The sequence below is a fragment of the Chondrus crispus genome, genomic scaffold (genome assembly GCF_000350225.1).
Source record: "Chondrus crispus Stackhouse genomic scaffold, scaffold_262, whole genome shotgun sequence".
Taxonomy (NCBI): domain Eukaryota; phylum Rhodophyta; class Florideophyceae; order Gigartinales; family Gigartinaceae; genus Chondrus; species Chondrus crispus.
In genome coordinates this window covers 41463-51804 of record NW_005179135.1, presented here as the reverse complement: position 1 = coordinate 51804, position 10342 = coordinate 41463, and the positions used below count along the sequence as shown (strand labels likewise).

The window sequence follows — 10342 nt, the reverse complement described above, 5'->3', positions numbered from 1 at the left end:
ACTTCCTTGACTTTTTTCAGGGGGTGCTAGAAGTGGGAGCCACACTGCACTGGTAACAAAATATCGTAGTGCCGATATGAGATCACCTTTTTCAGATCAACAAGAAGTAGCGGTATTTGGCTACATAGGTCACGTATGCAACACCTGCTTACTAATATGTGCAACTCGCCCAGTCCAGAACCACTTCATTTCCCGGAGTAGAAGTCTAGAGTACTCTGCGCAGAAACGCCAGAGAGAGAGAAGTGGAACAGTCAAATGGCCACAGAATCCACTCGACCTACATAGAAACTCTACCAGCAGGAACTGGGTCGATTTCTGTCCTCAACGATTGTTTCGTTCGCGAAACAATGTGGACAAAGCCCGGCCTCCTATGAGGACACGCGGGAGGAGACTCGACATCTTGCAAGCTGTAGAATTCTAGCATGGGACAGTAGGACCACAGATTTAATTCCAAGAAAGATCAGCATTGTTGCTTTGGTGGTAGCGGCGGGCACACATGCCCATGATCGCTGCTGGCAGCGACCGTGACTGGCACCAGCCTCCTTCTGGATGAAAGCATTGCTGGTGGGGCCTCCTGCCCAAGTGCATCTCTTCTACATAAATAGCAGATGGGAACACGACAAATGCAAAGGCCAGTTGTCATCTTCAGCATCCGTATCTTCAGAAAAGTTTGTGCCCTCGGGACGAAGACGAATACACCTATCGCCATGACTTCTTTTCATATCACGGCGCTATACAGTGCCCTCCTGCTCCTGCTGCTGTCTGCTGCTGTCGCCGAAGAGTGCCTGCCGCGTCTGTCGTCGCTGTCTAAGCGCCCGGAGCCGAACTGCAGCGACGGGCGACAGTCGATCTCGGTGGTCGTGACCGTGGACAACGGGTGCATCTTCCGCTCGCAAGAAATGACGCTGTGTTTCAGTGAGAAGCCCCGTGTGTGGGAGGTGAGAAGGTGTGTGAGGGCAGATATTCAAGCTTGCACGGATGACGAAGACTTTGAAGCTTGCGCGCAGAAGGTGTTTGATGAGTGCAAGGGGGGGTTCACGTTTACGGGGGCATCTTCTAGCATTTCAAGTTCGAGGGAATGCTGCAGGTTTTAATGGGGTTGAAGGGAGGGCCAGGCGTGCTTTGGTTTAGCGTGTTGGTGAGTAAAGATAGCTGCGTTAAAATGGGGGGAATTTCATTTTTGCTTTTTGCATCGTAAAGAAGAGACATTCGAAAATGAGTGGGGTTGTGGTGCGTTGTTTGTCCTGTGCGAATGCATTGGTGTTATCCCTCGCAAGAGAGTGAGCGCTCGCACAGTGTGGACAAACGAGGTTGGAACGCGATGCGAAGCGCAAGAAGAACGGAGCATTAGTGTCTACACGAAAAGCGGTTTGCCTCACATGAGGCCAGCGTTTTTTTGCAAAAATACACATATGGTACCGTTGTCCGTCAAGTCACGAAAACGCGTGTTTTGGCGGAGAGTTTGCTCGGATTTTCTGAACGCAAAATTTTCAAACAACGCGTTTGGCAAAACTCACAGCTTACCGAAAACTCGGGGCATGTGAGTTTTCCACGAGCTTCACATTCGCCTGATCACAGCAGTGCCGGGTCGACCCGTCGTGAAGAAAAACGAAGCGGGTCTTCCGTTCTTTTCATCAGCACAAACGAGTCCCAGATTGCACCGTCGTAGCGATATGCGTCATGGACGCCTCGCCCCTATCACTTCATCTACCCAGAGTCCATCAACGGATCAAAGCACCACAAGATCTGCCACATATGCTGCCGAAGCAACCGCGAAAGATAGACAAGTAGAAACTTCTAAAAAGCGGTCCTCTCCAAACGGCCGCCCTCAGCCTGTCAAGAAGACGAAACACATCGCTCTTTCGACTGAGAAACTTTCTGTCCTTGTGGCAAGCTACAATATTCGCTTCAGCGAGTATTCGCGCAGGTGCACGTGATCCGTCGGGCGGCACAACGATGTACCAGACTTGCGTTTATTGCAGGCAGGTACCTTGCTGGAGGTCAGTCCGCAAAACTCGTTGTGGAATTTTTCAATCTCGGGTTTACTTTACTTTACGTCCAGCCAGTTTGTGGGCCAATGGAAAAAAATAACGCGAATTAAATCGAAACTTTAACATCTTTTTGGAGCACTATTTCTTTAAGATACTTGGCACTGCAATAACATCTTGCAGAACATCGCGATAGCCGTTTTGAGTACACTGAGAAACTAAGAATCAAATTTAATTTTAATACCCTGTTGCCATTTGAGAAGGGCGTTGTTGTTTCCAAAAATATCAACACAAAATGTTTCAAGGGTGCTCAAAAAATCGTTTCCAGGCATTTCTAAAGACGACCGGAAGGGAAATGCGGTTCTCAAAAAAATCAATCGTTTATGCCCCGCATAATTCATCTGCTATGGCGAGGATATCTTTTTCATTCGCATTGAGTATGCACCAGTCGACTAAAAGTAAGGAGAAAAATTGCCTCAAATGAGGTCACTTGCCATCTAAAGACTAGATTCACACGAGAACGTGTAACACGTATTTCAGGCAAGATCGAGTTGCCAAATCACAAGCCATAATTCTGCAATTTTGCTCAGGAGGAATTGCAGAATTATATGGACCCATGATTTCAGTGTAATTTTATTTACAGAGCAAACAGTTTTCCGTTTGCGTGATATCTCTATTGTTGGGTCGAGATGTCGCGCGTTCGACGAAATCCGGGAGAGATGGCACAGGGAGGGGCAGTTGTTGATTGTGCGATTCTTGCGAAGTGGAGGCTGCATTTGTGGAGAACAGTAAAAGGAGCTACCCATATGATAGGTCTCTTTGCTGAGGAGGACAACTGGTTGGCTACGGTGCTGTTCATTAATTCGGAGAGCGATCGCGTCACCAGTTTTTTATACGGACATGGGAGCGGCTGTGTTTGGCGAAATATGGGAGGCGATAATGCAAGGCCTTGAGAATTGAAGGATGGGTGGCAACTCCTGTGATAAAGCTAATAATGGGATGAGATGCCAGCGAGGACATGACAAGTAGTCGATAAACATAACGCAAAGCTGTAAAGCCACCGCACGTTGCACAGGGCGCGGAGGATATGGAGTGGCGAGGTATGTGACAATGGTGGGTATGATGATGGTGAGGAGAGATGGTGATACGATCACGGGGTTAAAAAAGGGAGAAGTAAAAAAAGTCTATGCTAAAGCGTGTAATGGACAGGGGCGCGTAGGATGTAGTGCCAAGAAAAGGATGACATGTTGCCGAAAGAAGGAAGCAAACTGTGCGAACGATCGGAAAAAAAAATGTCGAAGACATCCGTCCTCGCGCCCATTGTCACTAACCCCGGAGAAGAGTGCAACGCCTTCAAAACATATAGCGAGAGCTATACAAGCAGCGTCTCAAAGCATGACCGTCGGGTTGCAAACGAGGATGCAGAAGGCGGCAGAAAGTCCACATGCTACCCGAGCAATGTCACCCTATACCCCTCGGCGGTCTGCCTAAGCCTTTTTACGGCACCCAAGCGTCTCAGTCGGCAATGTCACTCCGTGCGGCAGTGGAAGGCCGACGGGCGATGAGACGGACGGACGCTGGTGTCCATGTGCCCTTGTGAGCAACCTTTCAAACTTAATGTACAGTATTGGCACACAGCACGGTACCCTTGGTACAGTATATAGTGGGCAGTAGACTTTAGCTTTTTAGTAAAACGCTTCTTCGGCCAGGTCTCCCATGACATTGACTCTCGTAGACGTGCTCTTAAATAACCTGGAAGGGCTGATAGCTCTCACGAGCTGGTGTCTAGATGACAACTGACCTCGTACGAAGTCAACTGAGGGGCAAGGGGCTACTCTTTATTTTCATGCCGGATACGTCAGGAGGGGTCAATGCCGGCTCCCACTATGCAGGTTGACACCCGACGTAGTAAGCCACCCTCACAGTCTGAGATATCATCCCTTGTACCCCGATTTTTGCGGCAAAATGCATGAAATTATTCCCAAATTTGGATCTTTTCTGAAACGTATTTGCTATCGGAAAAGAAATCGGGCAGAACAATGGGATACTGTCGTAGTTTGCAAACATGGGAAGACGAAAAAGTCAATGAAAGATGAATTGCATGTTAGAATTTGACACTGCCTGATTTGTTTCGAAGGCCCCGTATCAAGTACTTTTTCGCTTCACTTGGTAAAAATATCTGGGAGGGACACATGCTTCTGATTGGAATGTGGCCTGCCGCCACCTGGCACTTGTTTCCAAATGACAATGCTACTTTTCATGGTCTTGTAGAACAACTGTAAACTGAGAAAAGATTTGTTGAATTGTGATCTCAGGTGAGAAGATAATTGCTGGAAAAACATCTGATTACACACCCTCACGGCTTGTCTATTCAGGATGTGCTCAGCAGTTGGAGCTACGCGTAAACAATAATATCGACACTATTTGATTGCATCGATTTGGATGCACATGTGTCAAATCGACAAGATATACTACCCCGGAATTGTGACAGCAATCCTCCCGGATCCTACACCTGTTCACAAAGCATGTCATATCGGATCCGCTTTACTTTCTGAAGTGGAAGCCAGCACATTTCGCAGAAACGCGCGGGAGAGACTCAAAACAGTCTGACATCGACATAATCTCCAGGCAACACATGGGAACTCTTTCATTTCACACCGAGATAAGTTTGTCCTCACCAATTGCATCCTAAGCAAAACAGTGGGAGCGATTCGCGGTCTCCTATGTGGTCACTCGAGACTAGAATACAGATTCTGTCAGCTGTACAAGTGGTTCATGATACTGTACAACTCAACCTGTTGCACCGCAGATTAGATTATCTGACTGATTGGCCCTGTTGCTCGCGTGTTGCTCCCGTGTCAGCGGCGGAAACACACGCCTGTTCTCGCTGTCCTCGCTGTCGATCTGCTTCCAGATGAAATCACCGTCGGCGGGCCTCTTGCTCAGCTGCATCGAGCAATATAAAAGGACGGGTGATGAAGCAAAAGGATAAAGCAAAGCATAATCTGCAACAATCGATTCAGAAGCTAAGCTCCAACCACAAAGACGAAAACAACATCCGACATGGCATCCTTCCAAGCCGCAACGCTCTACTTTACTCTCATTTTGCTGCTGCTGTCCGCAGCCACCGGTGACGACTGCACCCCGCGTCTGAATTCTCTCACGGCAACCGAACAGCCGGCGTGCAGTGACGGGCGGAAGTCGATCTTGGTGAACTTGTCCGTGACGAACGGGTGCGTCTTCCGGTCGCAAAAAATTACGATGTGCTACACCGAAAACTCGTTCGTGTGCAGGGTGCTAGAGTGCGTAAGGGGGAAGATCCAAGCATGCACGGATGGCGATGGATTTGAAGCGTGTGCGCAGACGGTGTTCAGTGAGTGTAGGCGCGGTTTCACGTTTGTGTCAGCCGCTTCGAGCATATCGAGCTCGAGGGTGTGCTGTCAGTATTAAGAAGCGCGTGAAAAGAAGGACGATAGGGGCCTGAGCGTTGGTGTGTGGATGAGTGTGGATAACTGCTTAAAAATTCAGGGAATTTAGTGTTGGCTCGCTTGCGAAGTAAACATGATGCTTTTGAATAAGAGAGGCGGTCGTAGTGCGTTCTACATCCCTTGCGGATGCATCGGTGGTACCGTTCCCAAGAAACGGAGGGCTTGGAGAGTGTATGTCAGGGTCGTTGAGATGGAACGCGTGGCGGAAGCAGAAAGCGATTGACTGGTCCGGGGTAGACATCTTGTGCGTTGCCAATGTTGAGGCAAGGTTCGCCACGCGGGACACTTGTTGGGTTGGCGTTTAATGGGAAAAGGTGGTCGCACTTTTTTGGAGCATTGAAGGAGAGGGGCTAAAATGTTTCTCACTTCAGCGGAAACGTTGAGGGCTATAGACGGAGCCTTGTCTTGACTCTCAAGACACGGACCGTCAGAGGTGCGAATGACGATGCCGGAAGTGTTGAAAAGGAGACGCCAAGACGTTCACCGCAGTTCGAAAGACATCTGCAACTGGCCGCCCCTGGAAGCCGGCAGCGTGCCGCCAAGCGGCAGAGGAACGGGCAGTCGCGATGAGACGGACGAGCGCGGGTGCTCCTCGTGCTCTTATGAAAACCAGGAAACTTAAAGGGCTGATTGCACGTGAAGCCAACAGTTTTGTCATGCGTGTGCACATCCGGCGCGCCTCTCCACGTCGGACACGTTAGCGAGCTTCAGTGCTAGATACCACGGCCCTGACGCATACACCAAGACCACAAATGTACATCCAGCACAGAAGTGAGAGAGGGTCACTCTCTCTTGATCCTTCGCTCTCTCCCTTCGAGCTTTCGAGGTACAATATCGCTACTTGTGCCACGGACTCGAGAGTAGATGCTGTCCCTGTCATTAGAGCAATACGTGCACACGTGGAACACGCATGACAGCACGATCAGCTCACCTCACTCGCCGCCGGGCAACAGATCTCTAGTGTATATTAAGGTGCGAGGATGTAGGGGAACGATGATCCCGGACCCCGCCGTAGGAGGCCCGGGTCACACTTTAATATGAGTGTGATTTAGGGCTAATCTGTGGTGCCCTTACAGTCTGCGCTGATGTTCTCGTGGTCGCGCAGTGGTGTTGTGGTGCCCTTACAGCCGTGGGTGCGCGGCTGCGAGACGAGGCGTATGCTGTTGAGGTGTTTGGCGTAGGTTTGCCGCGTGAGCGGTTTGGTGAGGCAGTCCGCTCGGAGGTCTGCAGATGGTTCGTAGGTTGGTAGTATTACCTTGTCGCGTGTCAGTTGCTGTAACACGTGGTATCGTACGTCGATATATTTTGTTTTGCGTGTGGGCGCAGACGCCTCGGCGCCGGCGATTGCGCCTTGGTTGTCCATATGAAGCGCCGTCGTGGGGAGTTTGGTGCCGGTAATTTCGGTTGTGAGGTTGCGCAGCCATTTCGCGTGCTGCGCGGTTACGCTTGCAGCTATGTATTCGGATGCAAACGTGGAATCCACCACGGTCCTGATGCGGCGGGACGACCATGATATTGCGTTTTTGCCGTAACAAATGACGTTGCCCATCGTCGATTGTCGGGTGTCGTGACACCCGGCGAAATCTGCGTCGGAGAACGCGGATATGCGATGGGGACCTGCTGTGTATATTAGGCCGTGGTGGATGGTGTTGAGTAGGTATCTCGCGACGTGCTTGAGGGCCGTCCAGTGACGCCCTGTGAAGTGTTTGGTGTGTCGGGATAATAAACAAGTGATATAGGCGAGGCCGGGTCGGGTGGAGTCGACTAGGTATCGCAATATGCCTATCGCTCGGGCATAGGGGTATTTTTTTGTGTCTAGGCATGTTTCCTGTGGGTCGGGGGCGTGCAGCTTCATGCCGGAGAGATATGGGGTGTGGAAGAGCTTGTCCTTGTCCATGCGGAGGAGGTTTACGAAAGAACGGGCCAAGTGTGGTTGGGAGATGTGCAATGCGCCGTTGTGTGACCAGTTCAATGACCAGCCGATAAGGTGAGCCGCGGTGCCGAGGTTTTTGACGTGGTATTTCTGCCTGAGGTCGCCCAGCAGGCTTTCGTACATCCTGTCGCTGTTAGTGCCGACGGCGAAGTCGTCGATAGTTACCGCCATGATCAAAAATTTGTCCCCGTCGCGTTTTCGGTAGACGTTAGGGTCGCCTTTGAGCTGTGTGTAGCCGTGGGTGATGAGATGTCGACGGAGGCCGTCGCTGTATACACGCGGGGCTTGTGGCGTGCCCCAGAGGTTTTTTGTATGCGGGCGACCATGCCTGGTCGAGTTGGTGTGCCGTTGAAGTGTAGCAGTGGTGTGACGTAGAGTGGTGTTTTACGGCAGTACGGTTCGTGGAGAAAAGCGCTTGTGAGGTCTATGTGTCTCACGCGGATGCCGTGTGAAACGCATACGGCGAGGACAAGTCGCATGGCGTCTCTATCGGTAGAGAATGTCGACACGGCTCGTGCGTCGTAGTGTATGCCCGGCGTAAGTCTATTTCCAGGGTAGGCACACCGTATTTTATGCCCGATGACGTTTCCGGTCTTGTCTAACTTGTAGCTTAGGTTCACTACCGGTGAGAGTACTTTGGTCTTGGGCGGGAGCGCTGCACGGGGGACGTAGGCGAATGTCCGGAACGAGGAGTGCATGTTGATTTCCTTAGCGTACGCCGTGGCCCACGCGTCGGCGTCGGGGGCTGCTCGGGCATCATACAGGTTGCGTGGCGGTTTGGGGGGTGGCTTGCGCACGGTAGTGTTGTCCGATGTGATTTTTGTGTGGCTTACCAGGTTGGCTTCGGTTGGTATGACGTGGTGGGCGTTCACCCATGGGTGAACTACCTCCGCAGGTGGTAGTGGGTGGGCATACCGAAGGCTTGGGTCAAATTTGGGGTTGTAGGGTCGGAAATTGACTATGCGCGCAGTCATCAGTTGTCCATTCCGGGGGTTGAGTACTTTGTAGTGCCGGTCGTCTACTGGGTAGAGGTATCGTACTAGTATACCGCGGTTATCGCTTTTCTGTTTGATTGCGCGTACGTCCGGTATGAAGCCGTACTCGGCGAACATGCGGTAGTTGCCGAGGAAGAGACTACGGTGGGGAAAGGGGGAGTATGCGTGGCGATGCCGTGTCCAGACTGCTCTGGGGATGTCTTGGATGGTGGAGTGGTAGCATGAGTTGTGCTTAATGGTGGTGTCTAGTAGGCACAGTGCCCAGTACTTCTAGAACGGTAGTTTGGCTGCGGTGAGTGTTGCTCTCATCCTCTGGACGAGGGTCCTGTTGAGTCGTTCTGATACTGAGTTCTCTTGCGGGGTATGAGACGTGGTGGGGTCTAGGTGTATGCCCATGGACGGCAATAGTCCGATGAGCAGTTTGGTGAGGTATTCTGCCGCGTTATCGCATCGTACCCGTGCGACGGGGCGGTGGAAGTGCCTGGGGAGGCGCGTTAGTATAGAGCGGATGTGGTTGCCGGCGTCCGCGCGACGGCGTAGGAGGACGATGGTTGTGAAGCGTGTATGCAGCTCGGTGAAGGAGAGGAAGTACCGGTGGCCTTCGGGGGTGGCTGGGAACGGTCCAGCCATGTCGGTTGTGATCGTGTGCCCGGCCGGGGGCCGCGTGATGTGGTCATGGTGGGCGGCGCGTTGCATGTGTCCTAAACTGCAGCCGTGGCAGTGAATGGGCACTTGGCGTTTTTTATGGACGCTGGGAGGCCCCGTGGGATGGGGAGTGTGGCCATTTTTTGGAGCGTTGTCGGGGATGTGTGGTTCATCCTGAGATGCCACGTGTAGAGGTCGTTCGCGGCTTCCCGGAGAGTTGGTGGTATGTCGGGGAGGTGGTATGGGAAACGGGCGATGTGTGTCGTTCGGTCTGTGGGGACTCCGCGGTGGCGGGGGGGGATGTTGCGGGGTGGTTTTCTTGTTGTGAAGGCCGTGGGTGTTGGGCATGGTGGCTGTGCTGGGGTCTGTTGCATTGCCCGTTGGGGGGGTGGTCTCGGTTTTGCTTTGGTGAAATAATCGTCGATGGAGCGTTTCGGTTCGTGCGTGTTGTGGCACTCTGCCGGGGGGTCTCGAGACTCGAGTTGCAGCGGTATGCCCGTTGGTGACGTCTTGGCCGTGTCACTCAGCGTTATGCTGTATAAGCCGTTGTCAAGGGTGAAATGCGCGAATGCGTTTTGTGGGGTGGGGGTGTGGGATGGTATCATATAGCCGCCGTGAGGCGTGAACACTACGTGGCAGTCATTTTGTAGAGTAACTTGTGCTACTGATAGTAGGTTTTTGGAAAAGGTGGGGATTGTGATGGCGTGCGGTACGCGGAGTGTGGCTCCTCGGCGGTCATGAAGCGTGACAGAAGACGTATGAGTGCCTCTAGCTCCGGAGCTGTTGGGGAGAGCCGTGGTAGAGGGTTGGCGACGGGCGTTAGTAGGCGCATATCGGAAGAAGGATGGTTAGCATCCAGAATCGAGGTAGTATTTGTGAGACGGGGTGTGCTGTACCTGTGCCATGTCCTCTTCATTGTCGCTGCCTTTGTGCTGGTCGGGCTCCTCCGTGTGCTCCGTGTTGTAGGGGGAATAATGGCAGTCATTGTAATCTTCGGGTTCTTGTATGTGCAGAGCGGCGTTGGCGCTGTTGCGTGCGCGTTTGAATGCGTCGGTTCGGCGGAAGCGACCGCGGCCCCTGTCGCGTGGGGGGTTGTATCCTGCCGTCTGCGCGGGTCGCCCTTGGTTGTAGCCTTGGTACGGGGGGCGTCGTTCGTGTTGCAGTTTTTGTAGCTGCTGGCATTCGTTCGTGTGGTGGGAGTTGGAATGGTGGAAAGTGCACCAGGTGCGGGTTGTCCTTGTCTTTTGTGGGTTGATGGTTTCGGCTGCTGGTATGAATAGGTCTAGCAGCTGT

The 10342-nt window shown here is 52.2% G+C and overlaps 2 protein-coding genes; both read left to right on the top strand.

The window, feature by feature from the left end:
* Positions 1-608: 608 nt before the first annotated feature.
* On the top strand, positions 609-1216 carry CHC_T00005009001 (hypothetical protein). XM_005716299.1 is given in 2 exon segments: positions 609-1094; positions 1095-1216. 1 exon segment carries the CDS (start codon positions 609-611, stop codon positions 1092-1094), a length of 486 nt encoding a protein of 161 aa, XP_005716356.1. The 3' UTR covers positions 1095-1216.
* Positions 1217-4711: 3495 nt separating this feature from the next.
* Positions 4712-5566, top strand: CHC_T00005008001 (hypothetical protein). XM_005716298.1 is given in 2 exon segments: positions 4712-4906; positions 4907-5566. 1 exon segment carries the CDS (start codon positions 4712-4714, stop codon positions 4904-4906), a length of 195 nt encoding a protein of 64 aa, XP_005716355.1. The 3' UTR covers positions 4907-5566.
* Positions 5567-10342: the final 4776 nt, after the last annotated feature.

Excerpts from the sequence above, each read along its gene's own strand:
- CHC_T00005009001 (XM_005716299.1), top strand. The coding sequence starts at position 609 with ATGGGAACACGACAAATGCAAAGGCCAGTTGTCATCTTCAGCATCCGT.
- CHC_T00005008001 (XM_005716298.1), top strand. The coding sequence starts at position 4,712 with ATGTGGTCACTCGAGACTAGAATACAGATTCTGTCAGCTGTACAAGTG.